The sequence below is a fragment of the Equus asinus genome, chromosome 4 (assembly GCF_041296235.1).
Source record: "Equus asinus isolate D_3611 breed Donkey chromosome 4, EquAss-T2T_v2, whole genome shotgun sequence".
Taxonomy (NCBI): domain Eukaryota; kingdom Metazoa; phylum Chordata; class Mammalia; order Perissodactyla; family Equidae; genus Equus; species Equus asinus.
The window spans coordinates 60,738,161-60,756,786 of NC_091793.1; the positions used below are offsets into that span (position 1 = coordinate 60,738,161).

The 18,626-nt window shown below is 38.2% G+C and overlaps 1 protein-coding gene across 2 annotated transcripts in view; it reads right to left on the reverse strand.

The window, feature by feature from the left end:
* The window catches only part of UGGT1 (UDP-glucose glycoprotein glucosyltransferase 1), a 114,542-nt gene that overhangs the window by 38,292 nt on the left and 57,624 nt on the right, over positions 1–18,626 (reverse strand). The window contains exons 19-26 of one of the 2 annotated variants that reach the window (XM_014857606.3): positions 11,486–11,606; positions 8,718–8,816; positions 7,918–7,941; positions 7,317–7,411; positions 5,278–5,484; positions 4,379–4,510; positions 3,464–3,594; positions 568–663 (exon numbers count right to left, since the gene is read on the reverse strand). In XM_014857606.3, coding sequence (XP_014713092.1) covers positions 568–663; positions 3,464–3,594; positions 4,379–4,510; positions 5,278–5,484; positions 7,317–7,411; positions 7,918–7,941; positions 8,718–8,816; positions 11,486–11,606 — 905 coding nt within the window. The remainder of the gene's footprint in view (positions 1–567; positions 664–3,463; positions 3,595–4,378; positions 4,511–5,277; positions 5,485–7,316; positions 7,412–7,917; positions 7,942–8,717; positions 8,817–11,485; positions 11,607–18,626) is intronic. The other variant, XM_014857607.3, reaches the window with a different exon arrangement.

The following is an 18,626-nucleotide window of genomic DNA, read 5'->3' on the forward strand; positions in this document are numbered from 1 at the left end:
ATACACACTACAGACACACACACGTTCATACACACACAGACGACAGAGAGACGTGGCATAGCACTCCCAATTGGTGAAGCTAGCTTAAAGATATTTGAGTGCTCAGTGAAACAGTCTTTCAACTATTCTCTAGGTTTGAAAATTTTCAAAATAAAAAACTGGAAAACAAAAGGCAAGGACTTTCTCATAATGCTAAACTTACTTTTATTTTATTGAAAACAAAGCAGTTTTCAATAAAAGATGAAGGAGACAAGTGCTCTAACAACTTCCGTTTATTCTTGACTAGCAGAAAATTACAACTCACTTGCTTCATTAAATGCTGTTTTCTAAAAGGGTGCATTCAGAACTAGTGCAGATTTATTTAGAAATAAATGTCAACTTTTATGCAACTGAAATCAGTATATGAATTTTACATATGAACATATCTAAAACTGCACATGAGACAAATTTTTCATTCCTATAAGAACTTATATACACATTTTATATGGAAAAATAAAGGAGCCAAGGTAAAGCCAACCTTGAGTTTAATGTCCAAGAATATGCACAAATTCAACGTTAATTCTATACCTGTGTCTGTCTTCAAAAAACTGGTACTCGATTCTTGCATCTCCTTTTGGTTGAGCTGACAGGAGAGCATCCACCTTCATTACCAAGTCACTTGCCCTGAAAGACGAAGGTGAAAATTTAGCATCTCTTTAACTGAAGGTTTTTCCAATAATTGCTGAACATAACGTAATCAGCCTAAGTACTGAACGCCGAACAAGATGGTTTAAAGAAAGCATGAACTTTGTACTAATAGGCATGAGAAAAAGTACTGATTTTGTAACTGATTAGTTTCATAACCTTGGGGAAGGTACTGGCTTTTCCATATGTGAAACGGAGATCACCCCTACTTTGCGCGGCTCTTGTAAATCCTGCACTGGCTCAACAGGGGAAGCACCTGGCTCAGGGCCTGGCCCACACACACTGTCGGTGAGTGCTATTTACATTCTCCCTCATCCTCTTCTGAAGAACTTTATTACTTCTTATGAGTACTGGAGTAACAACTCACCGGAAAAAAAATTCAAAGAGAAAACAGAGATACACCCAATACCGTTATTAAGAAATAAGCACTGGTAACATTTTGGTTCATGATTCTTCTATATTTTAAATATATACACACACACACACATATATATATATAAAAGTAGGATTATATTATTTGGTAACCTGATTTTTCATTTAACAGTATATTATAAACATCTTTCTGTTGGCTAATAAATATGGGGCCCTTCAATATTTGCAGCGACTACATAATATTATATTATGGATATACGTTGAACATCTAGATTGTCTCCTATTTCACTGTTACAATCAACACTGCAGTGAACAACTTAGGAAAGCAATTCTGCTTTCCCCACCTCTTCTAAAGTGGATTTCTAACTGAAGAAGATCTTGAACTAAATCATGAGACTGAAAAAAATGCTCTAATCCGTTGAACCGAGGACTAAATTCTAAGAATTCTCAAAGAGCACTTGTGGACTTATTTGACCTGGAATCAAGCCTATGCTTTTTCTCACCGAAGGAAACAACTATATCAAATCGCCTCTTTTGGTACTTCTCAATACTAACTCTGAATACATGTGATACAGGCCATTTCCTGTGATGTGTCAACACTGCCACAAAACCTGGCCGTGTGGACTGGGGAGAAGAGACAAACAAGGAACTCCCTACAGGCTCCTGAAGCACCAGGATCCAAGAGCCTGCAGCTGAGCTGCAGAAAGCTGAGGACGGCCTCCTGGCTGCAGGTATGGGGCATGAAACGAAGCTGTGGCTGCCACAGGGGGGCCTCCCCAAGGTGGAGCCGTGCTGGCACTAATGAAAACCCTAGGCAGGCAAGGTAACTCTAAGAAGCCTAACAGTTTTACCATCAATCTTTTGACAGCCCCATGACTACCTTATTTCCCTAAATTCACCCAGGACAGACCCAGAGCCATCTCTGGTTGTTGAAGGGCAAGTCTTTTGTGCATAATCTGGCAATTGTATAGTCCACAAAGACTCCAAGGGGCTCCCCACAAAGCCTCCAGAGAGAGGAGTGATCCAAGGGCACACCACACCAAGTCTATGCCCATGACATGGTGGCTTCAAGGCATGGAGGACCTCCTGGCCTGCATCAGGGAAGTGTTTGATAGGCCGGAACAAGGGGCACCACTCAAGAGTCACTGAGGTAGGAGGGAACCTCTGTATTGGTAGCCCTAGTATTGGCTGAGAGCAAAAAAGATTCCTTTCCATATCACACAAGACTTAGCAAAAGGAATACTTCGGCAGCTATCAAAGTCAACACTCCACTAGGACCTGCATCTTGAACCCTGCAGCATGATGGTATACGAAAAAGGTGAAGGAAAAACTCAGAACATTAAAATTTTATATCCTCCAACTATGCATGAAAGGACAGTATCAAGAGAGTGAAAAGGCAATCCACAAAGTGGGAAAATATCTGCATATCATATATCTGTAAGGGATTGATAACCAGAATATATAAGGAACTCCTACAACTCAACAGCAAAAAAATAAACAAACAATTCAAAATGAGCAAAGGACTTGGATATTTTTCCAAAGATATACAAATGATCAATAAGCTCATGAAAAGATGCTCAACATCACTAATCATTAGGGAAGTACAAATCAAACCACAAGGAGAAACTACTTCATACCCATTAGAATGGGTATTTTCCAAAAACAGAAAACGGCAAGTGTTAAGGGTGTGGAGAAATTAGGACCCTTACTCACTACTGGCGGGAAAGTAAAATGGTACAACCTCTGTGGAAAAAGATATGGATGGTTCCCTAAAAACCTAAACACAAAAATACATCGTCCAACCACACATTCATTTGATAGTCAATGCAGAAACCATGTGTATATGACTATGGGCTCCAGTTACACAGAAGGTATATGGACCAGCCAAATAATTTATTTTCTTCCATTGAGAAATAACTTATTAAAATACATTAGCTAATAATAACACTGAAAGAATAAAAATAAAAAACCAACGCTAACTAACTCATCATCACCTTTGGAGATGCAAGGGAAACAACTCACTATTCCAAACTAGTAAATAAAGGAAAAGAAGCATTTGACTTGCCTTTCCTTCCCTAAACAAAATAAAACTGAAGGGTAATTAAAGAGATAATGAGGTTACTTAAGTATTCCAACTCACCCCTCTACTTTTGCATATGTTTGAAATTTTCCACAATCAAAAGTTAAAAAAAAAAATGGAGAGAACTAATTAAGTTCTTTAAATAGTTGGCTACAAAATAAATTAACTTGTTTCAACAGAAGCATAAACAAATACTTGAAGAGCATTATTATATTTTACAGCTGGAAATAAAACATCTTGGAGTAGGCTGCATGAGGAAAGTCCAATTAATATAGCCCCTATGACATGGACTCTGACATAATTAATTTCTTGTGTGGCAAAACTTACACATCTTCTTCCACCCGAAGCTGTTGAATATGAGATTTGATTTTCTGTCCCGAAGTTTTTAAGATGATATTTTCTAGGAGGTGGAAATCGTCCTGATTAAAGAGCTCACTATCCTCCAGTGGCCCAATGATCTGCGAAGAAGAGGAGCGTGGTCAGTGCTGGATCAGCAGGCCAGAACAGCCTCTGCTGTCCTCAGGCCATCTTATAAACCAGTCACTTCAAAGACTCAACCTGTTCATGTCTAAATAAAATTAATGAAGAGAGTAAAAATAAAACCCACATCAATTCATAGTTACTTATTTAGTTATGAATTCCTTGACGACATAGAGTGTAGACCTGTATCCTTTATAATATTTTTACAGTAAGCAGACTCTGAAGTAAACAAAATAGCAACACAGTTTTCATTGATTCTCACTGAATATAAATAATAAAGCCAAAATAGAGACGTAGGGATAGATATCAGAGATTTTACTCTAAACGCTAAGAGTTTAAACTTTGGTGTGTCCACCAAGTCTCATTTCAGCGGCTGCAGATATTTACGAAATAGTCTACGTCTGAACCCATTAAATTCATGTAGACTGCACAAATTATAACACGGTCGCCACGGGGGATGAACACTTCATGTATCAAAGGCCTTATTGATCCACATTCCAAGAGCCACCACATTCTCACCACCTAACGCAGTGGCAGGACAAAGTTAAACAACAGGAAGGTCTCACACAGGACATTTATGTCAAATGAGTAAACTTCCTTTGAAATAGGGGAGTAGAAATGATCATCAGCACTGCAGAAGCCCTAATCACCTTTGGAGACAGAGCGGCTCTGTCTGAAGAGCGTGCTAGCTCCAGGAGAACGCTGTCAGACTGCTCACTGATCTAACTGGAAGGCAAGCTTGTCTCAGGACAAAATCCTCACCCTTCCATTGCTGATCACCGCCCTCTGTCCCTTCTTCAGCTTCAGAACATCCCTGCAGTACATGGCATGAGACAAAATGAAATCCATTTTGGAAGACTCAAAGACCTCTTTAAAAAGACTGAAATCCATGCCCTAGGAAAGTAATTGTTATTAAGGAAAAGTAATTGTTATTAAGTAAACCAGAAAAACGTATAATCATAATGAATAAATCATAAAATCCTCTTTTAGTGGAAAGTAGTAACTAATTTTAATAATTAACATTACGATGTCTCCATTCTCTACTCTCCCTCCCATTTTCCCCCACCATCCCACTTATCAAATAATGCTTATTTCCTTGAACGAGTCTTTTATGTGATTGTTCAATTGCCGAACTACTGTTCATGATACCTTCATTCTGCATTTTAAAGTCTTGCTAACTTCAAGTGAGAGCCTTTTTTCTAACTGAAACATCAAGTATATTCATCATTTTATAAGAAATTTTAAAACTACAAAACACTTAGTCAAAAGTACATAGTATATAAATGAATCAACATTAAAAACACATCAAGAACACAGAAGCGTCAAACCCATTGAGTGACTTAAATCTCAGTTTTCTGCTCCATAAATAAATCAAATATTGTCTATTCTTTAAAAACTATACAAAATAAATGGCTTTGTGCTTAAAATATACATAAACTCATATCACGCACATCTTGAAACCTACCAAGTTTAAAAGTAATAAAGGGAATGTGGCAGAATTATTTCTTCTTAGAGAGATTCTTCCAACTTAAAAATAAATTCTGAGACTCAGAACTAGAATCACAAATCCTGATCAGGAACAGGACACGGCAGGCCCTGGGGGCGAACTTCTGTTGTAAATAACAGAAGGAGGCAGCGTCACGCAACGCACAGAGACTTACCCCAACAGAGAACTCCCCAATGTCAGCTCCTGCAGCCAGGGCCTCTGCAGTCTCCTCCTTAGCCATTTTTGTGATGAAGTTCTTAGCAGAGTTGGAGGTCTGCGTTTGCAGAGCTGTCCAGATTGCTCTGGAGATCTGAGTGTTCTCATAAGTTACATCGTCGCTAGGATTATTGATCATGCTTATTCTAACATTGTTACTGGATTTCTATTTACAAAATGGGAAATAAGAGTTATATGGTAGATATTTTGAACTTGAAAAGTGGCATTAACACCAGTCATATTCCATAAGCAGCAAATGATACTTCTCTTAAAAGTCTTTGGTAGTTCTCCTCTGCATAGAGAAAAAATTAAAATGCCGCAGTCAGGCATTTGAACCCCGCCGTGAACTGGCCCCTAGCCTACCTTTCCAACTCCATTCTCACCATCCCTGTAAACAGAGCATCCATCCAATACACAGCCCTGTGTCTCCCCGGTGCATTCTGTATTCTTCTAGTACTTGTCATGCCTCACATTGGCATGCGACCCCACTACAACCCATCTTCACTTCCCTGAGTCTCAACCACTCTTCAGGTCTTTGCTCAAACCTTTCTTTCATTCACATGGCCTTTCCAGATTTCTAGTAAAAATTAATCTCTCCCTGGGTAAAAAGATAAGAATCCACATGGGAGAAGATATCTGGGACCCACAAACCCAAAAAACTGCTTATACCAAGAACATAAGCAAGAGAAATTCATATTTATGTGTATCCAAAGACACATACAGGAATATTCATAGCAGCATTCTTCAGAAGCCCCAAAGCAGAAACAATGCGATTGTCCGTCCATCAAACAGATTAAATAACCAAGCAAACAAAACTTTGTGGTACAGCCATGATACAATACCACACAATGAAAAGAACTACCACTACCTGTAATAGCATGGATAAATCTCAAAAATGTTGAGTAAAGAAACTACACACAAGAAATACGTATTATAAGATTCCATTCAAATAAAGTAAAAACAGGCAAACCTATTCTACAATGTGAGAAGGGGGAACAGAAGGGGGTAGTGATGGGGCCACATGCAGGAGAGGGCTTTCAAGAATCTGATCGTTCTCTGTTTCTTGACCTGAGTGGAGGTCACACAGGTGTGTTCATTTTGTGACACTGTGTTATCCTGTGATTCACGCACTTCTTCTGAATCTGTACTTCCCTTAAATTAAAATAGTTATTTAAAAAATTCAATTCTCCCTCCCTGTTCTCCCACTCTCCCACCACTCGGATCATTTATAAATCTGACTGCCGCATATCTATCCACTTTCCTTCACCTTGATTTAACTTGGAAGTGACCACAGCATCTAGTCTGTTTCCTTAGACAATAAAGGCACTCAGAAATCACCTATTTCAGTATCTCAGTAAGCCTCTTTGGGACACAGGGTGGCAAGGGGACACAAGAGGGGTGTAAAACGTGGATGAAGATCCAATCGAAAATTGCACAAGAAAAGGAATTGTAACATCTCATTTTCTGACAACGACACTCTCCAGAAGAGTCAATTTCTTCTCAACCATTCACCAGGGCCATTCACTCAAGTTCTACGATTTCTGTGCTGCATCTTTCAGACCATCTGTGTGTGTGCCCCTCTGTGTGCCTAGATCTACTTCTATTATATGCACACTAACGTGTCTGCAGGGTATTTCCCCCACATCTGGGCCTCTTTCAATGTAAAGACCCTGCCTCTCCCATAAATACACAACGTGATCTTTGTAGCATCTCTGCAGCAAGAACACAAACAGTCATGCAATAAAAATTTGTCTGTGATGAGGATCTCACTAATTTTTTCTCTAAAAGAATCTATTCCCTTAAATAAAGCCAGAATATAGCAGTCTTCTTTCTTTTCTCACTAGCTGGCAGACCTCTGTAGAAACAACGCTCCTTTCCCTCAAGTGCTAAGAAAGCAGGACTCCCACCTCCCCGCCCAGAAGAGTACTATCAGCACACAGATGCCCATGAGGACAACGGCAGCCTCGAACAAAGTACAGAATAAGCTGTGATACTTGCCTGATGTTTAATAGCATCATACAATAATTGCCTTCCAGAAGGGCTATCAAAATCCCCAACAATCCAAAAAGTTACTGGCCTAATAAAAGAATCATCTGTAGAAAACAAAAACAACTTAAGGAGTTGGAAGGAAAAAAATCACATTCTATGTTTCAATATTGTTGTTAAGCCAAATAATTTCTGAAAACCATGCAAAAAATAAGAAAATGACAGTTTAATAAAGATACAAAGCAAAAGTAGTGAAACTTCTCTACTAGAAAGGAAGCAGGGCAACTTCCCATGTGGCTTAATTACAAACTAGGAGCATGCACTTATCAATTCTACTATGGTTTGAGCGTCTGCCAGTACGTAAAATGAAAAAGAGCCTTTGAACATGTGGGTAACGTTACAGTCTTTACTCACATTAACTTGTAACTTTCTGAAATATAATTCTTTGCAAACACTTATACAAAGTTTATTTGCACTGGTAAATTATCCACTGTTACCCACATGTTCCAGAAACATCAAAATAAAGTGTCAATAAATTCTGAATCACAATGGTGCCTAAAACCACATAAGATAATTAAGAAAAGGAATAGAACATTCTGAAGTTTCAAGTTACCATAGATTTCCTTGGAGGACATTCCTGGACAAAGGTAAAGGAAAAAGAGTAGAAGAAAAGAAAATGTCATTTCCATAGTTCATGCCTACTATAAGAGTCAAAATTTTAAGTAATGCCTAACATGCTCTCTGCTCCTTTGTCTCATCAGTGATACAGCAATGGTCCAGTGCCCCTCAGAAGCAATCTCTTTGAGGAACCAAATGGAGCAACTGCCTGTACTTACATACATCTGGGAAAACAGAAATTCTGAGAGAAGACTACAGTGGGATAAAATGTACAGCTGCCTAAAATGACACTCAGTGCTTTGACACACTTACTATGTGACCAGAGGGGAAAAGCTTCTGTCTGCCATTAAAAGGATATCATTTCACACAACTTTAACTTAAATAAATAACTCTACATAAAATTCAGTTTAAAAACTTAGAGGATTCCTAGAACCAAGTTTATCTTATAAACCCTAAAAAAAAATTAACCCAATGTTGTCACTGAAGAGGCAAATCAAATCAATTTTCAATCCATTAACCCATTTTTACATCATAAATGTTTTTCCATTTTGAACCATGACAATTTTTTTCTGTTGATTTTAATATTTAATATAAAATATAAAGATAACATTTGAATTTTCAAAAATATATCAAGAATTAAATTTTAAACCAGTGTTTTCTCGATTCAAATCATTATAAGAAATAATTAATAAAGGAAATGATGGAATCTTTCCCAACAGACACTAAAGATTGAATTATTTTTGCAAATACTAAAAACAAAATTGCTGAATCCGAAATAAGCCTAAAATGGATTACCTTTCTTTGTCAGATAGTTCATACTATTGGCTATAGCAGCAGTCTTTCCTTGAGAATCCAAGACAGTAAACCTAGCATAATCATCCACAAAAAAATTATCTGAAAAAAAAAGAAACAGTTTTATAATTAACATGCCTAAATTCAATCTAATATTAAGATTCAACTGATAATCTGATTTGACCATAATACAAGATTTACAAAAATGCATGAGTGAATAAATGCATGAGTTTCATGTTTGTTGAACAAGTTCACAGCATAACCCCTACCCCATTAATCACATTTTAAGACACAAAGTTAATAAAAAATGGACATGGCTCACATAACTCTCATATATGTACATGTCAGTTTAATGGTTTAAATTTATTCTATCCCCACTCCAGTCACTTCACAACTGGAGAATGAGCTCTCAAAGAGAACCCCAACTCCATTTCTCCCTTCCTTAGTTCACCCACCATAGTAAGCTGTTCCCTATCCTATTGGGGGAGGGATAAGTGGGAGAGAAAATATAAGAAAACTCTATTTTAATTTTTTCATGTCTAACAAAACATTTTTTTTTAAAGATTTTATTTTTTTCCTTTTTTTTTTCTCCCCAAAGCCCCTGGTACATAGTTGTATATTCTTCATTGTGGGTCCTTCTAGTTGTGGCATGTGGGACGCTGCCTCAGCGTGGTTCGATGAGCAGTGCCATGTCCGCGCCCAGGATTCGAACCAACGAAACACTGGGCCGCCTGCAGCAGAGCGTGCGAACTTAACCACTCGGCCACGGGGCCAGCCCCAAAACAATACATTTTTAACCTTAACAAAAACAAAAGGTCATTTCCAGAATCATGTTCTCCAATTAGTGCCCACGGGCAATGCTCTTATTAATCATTTCCCCCTCAGATCATTCTTGTTACAACTCCAGCGTCATCAAGGCACTCCTCTGCTCTAAACTACCCAGTAATTTCTTCCTCCCTACAAAACGGTCTCCAGCCTGGTATCATAAACCTTGTATCTCCAGCAATCTCGCCAATCTTATGCATTATTACACCCCAATACAAATGCCATTCTTCTCTCACTGTCCTCCAAGCACAGCCTGCTTGCCCACCCTCCCGCCTATTCACCTGTCCACCCACTCATCCACCTATCCTTTCATACAACACAGCACACTGAGGGCCTACTGTCCTTTCAGTCAATATTCCAGTGAAGGAGAGCAATGGTAAACAAGACAGACATCGCCACGACATCATGTACGGGATGGGAGAAAGCACGAAGTGTCCTTCTAAAAAGGCCACAGGACAGCAAAGGCCAAGAGCAGCGAAGATGACAGAGCTTTGACCACTGGGTCAGGAGGATGACAGCTGCTCCTTCACTGACAGCTCCAACTGCTCACCAAGCAGACTGCACCTTTGCCGCCGTGGACTAGCACTGCTTCAGAGCTGATGACGACAACACGCAGCGAAGAAACACAGCCAGAAACACGAACTATTTTTATGCTCCTTACTCATGAGTACTCCAAAGATAACTCTTTATAGTTTAATTTAAAATGATGCAAGCGATAAAAACTCAGGACAAAGACTTGCCCTGCTCTACTAAAACTTCTGCTAAGAAGCTAAAACCTAGCTGTGAATAAACAATTTAGCTCACTTTCTGACTACTTTCTCTCTCAAATGCAAGCATATATGTACATTCTCCTCTGCCTAAAAGAAAAGGAATTCAGTCTTGAGTAGATTAGAGATAGGTGCCATAAAGGAACAACCATAAATAGATCTATAGATTCATTATGTTCAACTACAATAACAAATATATACACGGTTTTGACTTCACCATTGCATGTCTTTCCCTCCCCATTGACCTTCCCTGGGCGCTTGATGACAGCTCCATCTTATTTCCAGCTGTTAGCTAAAGTGGCCTTCGGAGTCTCAAGGGAAGGCAAAAGGAGCAAATTACACCTGGGCTTAACACAGCTGCCTCTTAAAAGGTATAATCGACAAGCAAAGTGTTTACTACTTATACAATGGAATATTAATCAGCCATAAAAAGGAATGAGGCACTGAGAGAGGCTACAATATGGATGAACCTTAAAAATATCATACTAAATGAAAGAAGCCAGTTACAAAGAATTTCCAATTAAATGAAATATCCAGAATAGAAAAATCCATAGAAACAGAAACCAGATTAGCGCTTGCTAGAGGACAGAAGTGGGAAATAGAGAGTGACTACTAACAGGTACATCACTTCTTTTTGGGGTGATGATAATGTTCTAAACTAGATAGTAGCGATGATTGCATAACTTTGACAATACACTAAAAATTGTACACTTTACAAGGTGGAGTTTTATGGTATGTACACTATTTCTCAATGAAACTTTTTTTTTTAAAAGGCATTCTTATGTTCTCAAGTGTAAAACTCTGAGATATTTGTCGACATTACTGCTGATTCCAGAAGGAGGATGACAAAAAGACAGCTGCTTAAGAGTTTTATGACTGTAAGAAAGTCAAGAATACAGGTCTATTCTTATTATCTAATGCCTGTTCAGTTGGCATTTAAAAGGCACTGAATATTTTTCAAAGTTTTTAAAAAGGATTTTCCAGGAAGAATTTCTCTCCTTTTGGAGGAAACCCCTGTGAATTTAGGAGGTCATATTATGAACTTTAGGTGCAATGAGTTTAAACATAAAATTGTGTCACAATCGTGGGTTATCTTCTGAACACTACAATTCAGTAAATGCAAAGATTCTGAAGAACAAATCAAAAAAAGCCCAAAGTTGCTCCGGAAATGCTCCTTACTGGTTGCTGTTAAATCCAGGTACTGTCGCTCGGCCGTGAGAATCCTCGAATTGATTCGTGGAACGACATTTGGCTGATTCATGATGTACTCTACCACATCCTGATCGTGCGACAGTTCACCCTGCAGGAGATAAGACACAGGGTCGGGGCAGGATGAGTGTTAAACAAATCTGATTACTAATAATTTATTAGGAACTAAAAAATCATTAACTTTATAATATCTTCTTATGTACTGGTAATAGATAAACACACAAGTTACCAGCATGTCATAGGTCCCCGTCATTGCCAAGCACAGCTTGGCATGTTATGTACAGTATCTCTGACTCTTTCAACAATGTGAGGCAGACATTACCGACATCCATTTTAAAGATGAGGAAGCTGTCACAGAGAAAGGTTAACTTACCCAAAGTCACAGAGCTTATGAGAAGTAAATATGAAATGCACACCACCGTGCTTTCCCAGAAATAAGTAAGCTCTACAAATTAGTTAAGAGTTAACAGAGGCAGAAATCCATTCTGAGATCCGCTCAAAGGGAGCTTCTCTCTAAAGAAGAAAGCGAAATGCCTTCTCTCAAACAGTTAATACACTTTGTAATAAAATCCACCTGTGGGGCCGGCCCCGTGGCCGAGTGGTTAAGTTCATGAGCTCCGCTTCGGTGGCCCAGGGTTTCGCTGGTGTCCCACATGCCACAACTAGAAGGACCCACAACTAAAATATACAACTATGTACTGGGGGGCTTTGGGAAGAAAAAGGAAAAATAAAATCTTGGGAAAAAAAAAATCCATCCAAAGCTTTTTTCAATCTCAGGCATCTAAGTAACCCTACATTTCCCAGTCTCAGTTGTTAGTGGGAGGGGAAATCACTTACCGTTTATTCTTCTCTTTTATACCTCTCATATCATAGAAATACTCGTACTTCATAAAGGTGATCTCAGAGCCAAGTGTAAATATGGAAACTTTCAAGATTTTCACACTTAAAATATTTCATACAAAGCCATATTATAAAGCGATTTTCAGGAGGGATAGATGTGAATCAAATATACACAGTCAAGTCTAAAAACTTCCAGTTAGACATCGACTGTGGCTACTTACCTCAAGAGAGAGAACTCACATGCAAATTCTCAGACTATAAGCTAATCATGAGCATATGAGCCGACCACCTCAGAAGACTTAGAGAAATTGACCACTCAGTGCAGGTGTAAGCCCACGCACACAACTTGGTCTCTGTCACAAATCTGAACTGGCCCCAGTCAAAAGCTGAACTAGCTCAAGGAGGGCAATTTAGCAACATCTGTCAAAATTTTAAATGTACATGTCTTTTGACGCAGCTCATCTACATGCACACAGACAGACACACACACACACACACACACACACACATACACAGAGTCATCGTTTCCAGAAAGCAAAGAAGAGTGACAGGGGAACAGGAGTGAATGGGCGAAAGTTTCTCTCCATTTACACCTTTATACACATTTTCAATTTCACATCATCTGCATATCATATCTTTATATGAAATTTATAATGAATTCAGTTCAAAATTTCAAATGTACATTACTCTTGGACACAATTTCAATAACTTGTATTTCTCAGGAAAAAAAGTACAAAGATATACATATTAGAATATTCACTGAGCACTATTTATAAGAGAGAAAATCTACAAGCAATGTCCAACATGACAGGATTAAGTCATTGCTCATTCTTTTTTTTTTTAAAGACTGGCATCTGAGCTAACATCTGTTGCCAATCTTCTTCTCTCTCTTTTGTCTTTCTTTCTTTCTTCTTCTCCCCAAAGCCCCCCAGTACATAGTTGTATATTCTAATTGTGAGTGCCTCTGGTTGTTGCTATATGGAACGCCACCTCAGCATGGCCTGACAAGCAGTACTAGGTCTGTGCCCAAGATCTGATCCGGTGAAGCCCTGGGCCACCGAAAAGGAGCATGCAAACTTAACCACTCAGCCACAGGGCCAGCCCCAATTGTTCACTCTTTAAAATAGAATACCATACGGCAATCTAAAAGTGTTGAGATAGAGTTATATGTTGAGAAATGCAAAGCTAAGATATATTCAATTAGAAAGGTAAGTTTAAAAATGCACATATAAGTACACACAAATCAGTATACAAGGAGACACAGAGAAATATTTCTCTAGGGATTGAGACAAAGGGAAGAACTTTCCTTTTTACTTTATATATTTTAATATTCCCCAAATTTAGTATTTTCTGAATATGTACAGGAGCAAATATTACTTTTGTCATAATATTTAAAATAAAAACTTTCTTATCTAGATCAAACCAAACTTCTCACTAGCAACACAAAGGGAAGTAGAGAAAACTAGCATTCAAAGAAGGAATAATATTTGAAAATGATTATTCTTTTAAACAACAGATAAGTTAGTATTTGAAAAACAAAAACTTTTTTTACATCCAAAAATGTTGAAGAAGAAATGTTTTCAATGGAGTTGGAAAGCCAAATTGTTTGAATTATCTTTTATTTTTTCACTAAACAAAGAAATAATAATTACCATTCCTTCTAGACTATTTTTACCTTTGGAAAACAAGCCAAACTCATTCAAATAAAAACTCTGTTTTCATGTTTCATTGCAGCAGTTCCATGAAGAAGAAATTCCCTAACAAAAGTACTAGGACCTATCCTTATTCATGGGGGCACAGGAAATGGAATTTGGCCAACACCATTTTTTTGTATGAATGCACTGACAATGAGCACAATAAATAACTTCTTCTAAAAACATACTTCTGATCTTTTCAACAAATGGTGCTGGGAAAACTGGATATCCACATGCAAAACAATGAAGTAGGACCCTGACCTCACACCCCACACAAAAATTCATGCCAAATAGATCAAAGACATAAACTTAAGAGCTAACACTATTAAATTCTTAGAAGAAAACACTAAGGAAAATCTTCAAGACATTGGATTTGACAATGATTTCTTCAATATGACACCAAAATCACAGGCGAAAAAATAGTTAAGTTGGACTTCATCAAAACTGAAAACTTTTGTGCATCAAAGGACACCCTCAAGAAAGTGAAAAGAAAACCAACAGCAGGGATGAAAATGTTTGCAAATCATATGTCTAATAAGGGATAAATATTCAAAATATAAAAAGAATTTCTACACTTCACAACAAAAAAACCAACTCAATTCAAAAATGGGCAAAGTACTTGAACAGACACTTCTCCAAAGAAGATATACAAATGGTCATTAAGCACATGAAAAGACGCTCAGTCTCATTAGTTCTTAGGGAAATGCAAATAAAAACCACAATGGGACACCGCTTCACACCAACTAGAAGAGCTATAATCAAAATATTAGAAACTAACAGATGTTGGTGAGGATGTGGAGAAATTGTAATTTTTGAACATGTGCTGGTGGGAATGTAAAATGACACAGGTGCTATGGAAAACACTCTAGTAGTTCCTCAAAATGTTAAACATAGGATTACCATATGATCCAGCAATTCCACTTCTAGGTATATACCCAAAAGAACTGAAAGCAGGCACTTGAGCAGATATTTGTAAACCAATGTTCACAGCAGCATTATCCACAATAGCCAAAAGGTGGAAACAACCCAAGTGCTCATCAACACATGAACAAATAAACAAAATGTGGTATATACACATCATTCAATCTTAACAGGAAGGACATTCTAATATATGCTATAATATGTATGAACCTTAAAATAAGCAAGACACAAAAATGACAAACACTGTATGATGCCACGTACATGACGTACCTAGAATGGGCAAACTCACAGACAGAAAGTAGAACAGTGGTTATCAGTGGCTGGGAGAAGGCACTGAGGAGTTGTGGTTTAATGGGTAGACGGGTGCTGTTTGGGATGAGGAAAATGTTCTGCAGACGGACAGTGGTAACGGTTGTACAATACTGTGAGTGTACCTAATGTCGCAGATTGTGCATTTAAAAATGGTCAAAATGGTAAAATTTTATGCTTTATATATTTTACTTCAATGAAATTTTTCTTAAGCATATATTTCTGCTTAGAGTTAATACTGTATCAACATTATTTGATAATTAAAATAGTATTTGAGAGTGACATTCAACAGAAATGACAGATTTCTAAAAAGCCTTTCTTCCAAAAGAACATGAAGAACACTAGAAAAAAATGTCAAACTTTCAAAACTCCAGAAATTAACCAAAGGCTGGCAAAATTCCAAGGGACTTTTATTCAGGAAAAGGCTGAACCTTGGTAGGAAAAGTAACCTTCGTGATTTTTCAACTTTTAATAATTTTCACTTGCCCTATTACTCTCCACCCTCTCCTCAGCTACGCAGGAGCCTTGAAAACCAACAGCCCTGCAATCAAGGTGGGAAGCAGCAGCCGAGGAAAGTTCCCAGGCACTCTCTCCACTGAGATGAACCAGACCTCACTCACTGTGGGTGGAGAGCCTTTCCTGGGGGTGGTCATCAAAAGCAATCGGGGCAATTGATTAGTGTCTCAGTTGCATGAAGTGGTGATAACAGTCGGGTTAACATGAAGCTGGCCCAAAATATAAAAGAAAAAGCTGGGGAATGAGATGTCCATAGGGGTTTTGAAGAGCTCTCACATACTCCTCGGAATCTAAAAGGTCCTATGCATGGTGCCCAGGGGGGTGTGCAGGCCCAGCAAACATCTTTGAAGGCCCGAAGCTCTCACCTCTGACTAACGCTGACACTCAGTGCAAGCAAGAACAGGAGGCTAAGGCAGAGCTGTAAAGAGCCTGGTTGAGTGTTACAGATGTGCCCCAGCATGTAAACAGACATCCTCAGGGAAAACTGGGAGACTTTTTTGGATTCATGAATTTAAGAAAATCTCTGTTTTGTCATTAGCTGACCAATAAGCTAACAAGCAGAGACTCAAGAGGCTACACATGACAAAAAACACAGACTAAAGAATCAGTACAGGAGAGTCAGTAAACAAACAACATCTGCACAACAAACGCTGGTAGGGCACAGCCTCTGAGGTCTAGAGTGCCACATTGTAGTGACTAACATGGCGTTAGCAACAAAAACTTCAAAGGCATGCGAAACAAACAAAAAAGTACAGCCACACTTGGGAAAAAAAGCAGTTAGTACATACTGTTCCTGAGACAGCCCAAGCATTGGACTTACTAGACAAGAGATTTTAAATCAGATACTTAAATATATTCAAAAAACTAAAAGAAACCCTTTGAGGGGTTTGAGACCTATGTGTCACCGAATAGACAATTTCAATAAAGAGGAAAAAACTATGGAAAAGAACCAAATAGAAAAACTAGAGTTAAAAAGTACAATAATTGAAATGAAATATTAACTAGAAGGGGTTAACAGCAGATTTTGGCTGGCAGTAAAAAGAATCAGTGAACTTGAAGATACATCAATCGAGATTATCCAGTCTAAGGAACAGAAAAAAAGAGACCTGTGGAACATTATACAGTATCAATATATACATATATCCAGAGAGGAGAGAAAGAAAGAGACAGTGTGTGACAAAGAATCTGGCTGGATTTCTGGTTCCTGAGAGGTAACCTCTTAATCCTGGAATTTCCTGAGTGATAGCAGTGATGTCTTTGTTATTTATCAAGGGCTCCTCAGACCACACTTCATAGTTTATACTAATGAGATGACTCACGGTGGGCCCTTACATAGTTTACATTAATAAGACAACTCAGAACGGAGGCTGCCTAAGGCAGAAAGACCAACCACATGATTAGAGGGCTGGGGTTTTGAGCAGCATGCTATCAGTCCAACCTCTAGAAACAGTAGGGAGACTGGAGACTGATCACATGAGCAGTGCTTCAATCAATCACGTCTATATAACGAAGCCCCAATAAAAACTCTGGACACCAAAACTTGACTGAGCTTCCCTGGTTGACAGCATCTGACATTTATCACCTGTCAGTGGGCCAGGAGAGTAACGTATCCTGGCTTCATGAGAAGAAGTCATAGAATCTTTACATTTGGAACCTTCTTAAACCTTTGCCTGTGCATCTCACCCTTTGGCTGGTTCTGATATGTATTCTTTTACTATAATAACACTGATTGTAAGGACAGCACTGTCCTGAGTTCTATAAGCCATTCTGGCAAATTATCAAAATTGAGAGGGTTATTGGGAACCCCTGCATTTGCAGCCAATTGATGATCATAAAGGAAGGTGGCCTGGGCACCCCTGAACTTGTGACTGGTGTCTGAAGTGAAGGCAATCTTGTGGAGGACTATGTCCTTAACCTGTCAAATTTGGCCTAACTCTGAATAGTTTCGTGTTAGAAGTCATTACAGGCAGAAAGACTATTAGAAGAAATAATGACTGAAAAGTACCCAAATTTGATGGAAAAACTTAATTTACATATCTAAGAAATGTAATGAGGGTACATCCTTTTAATGCAGTTTTTTAATCTCAGCACTACTTATATTTTGGACCAGATAATTCTTTTGAAGGGGAGGGACTGTCCTGTGCATTGTAAGATGTTTAGCAGCATCCCTGACTCCTACCCACCAGATGCCAAGAGCGATCCCCTCTCAAAATGCGTCCAGACATTGCCAAATGTGCCAAGTAGGGCAAAATTTCTCTTATACTAACGGAATACTACAGAGCTATTTTTTTAAATTGAGAATTCAATTGAGATTCAATACTGTTAAGATGTCAATACTCCCCAAGTTGATCTACAGATTCAATGCAATTCCTATCAAAATCCCAATGGCCCTTTTGTTTGCAGAAACTGACAAGCTAATCTTAAGATTCATGTAGAAGTGAAAGGGACACAGAAGAGCCAAACAATCTTAAAAAAAAAAAACAAATAAAAGAGAAAAACCCAAAGTTGGAAAACTCACATTCGATTACAGCAGTAATCAAGACTGTGAGGTACTTACATAAGAAAAGATGGAAAACAACAGACAATCCAAAAATAAACCTACACATTAATGGGCAATTTATTTCTGACAAAAGTGCCATGACAATTTAATGGGAAAAGAGTATTCTTTTCAATGAGTGGTGCTGGGACAAATGAATATCCCAAAAGACAGGCAGTTGGATGTCAAATTGGATACGGAAAAAAAGGCAGACTCCTACCTCACACCACATACAAAAATTAACTGAAAATGGATCAAAGAACTAAACATTAAGAGAAAAACTATAAAATACTCA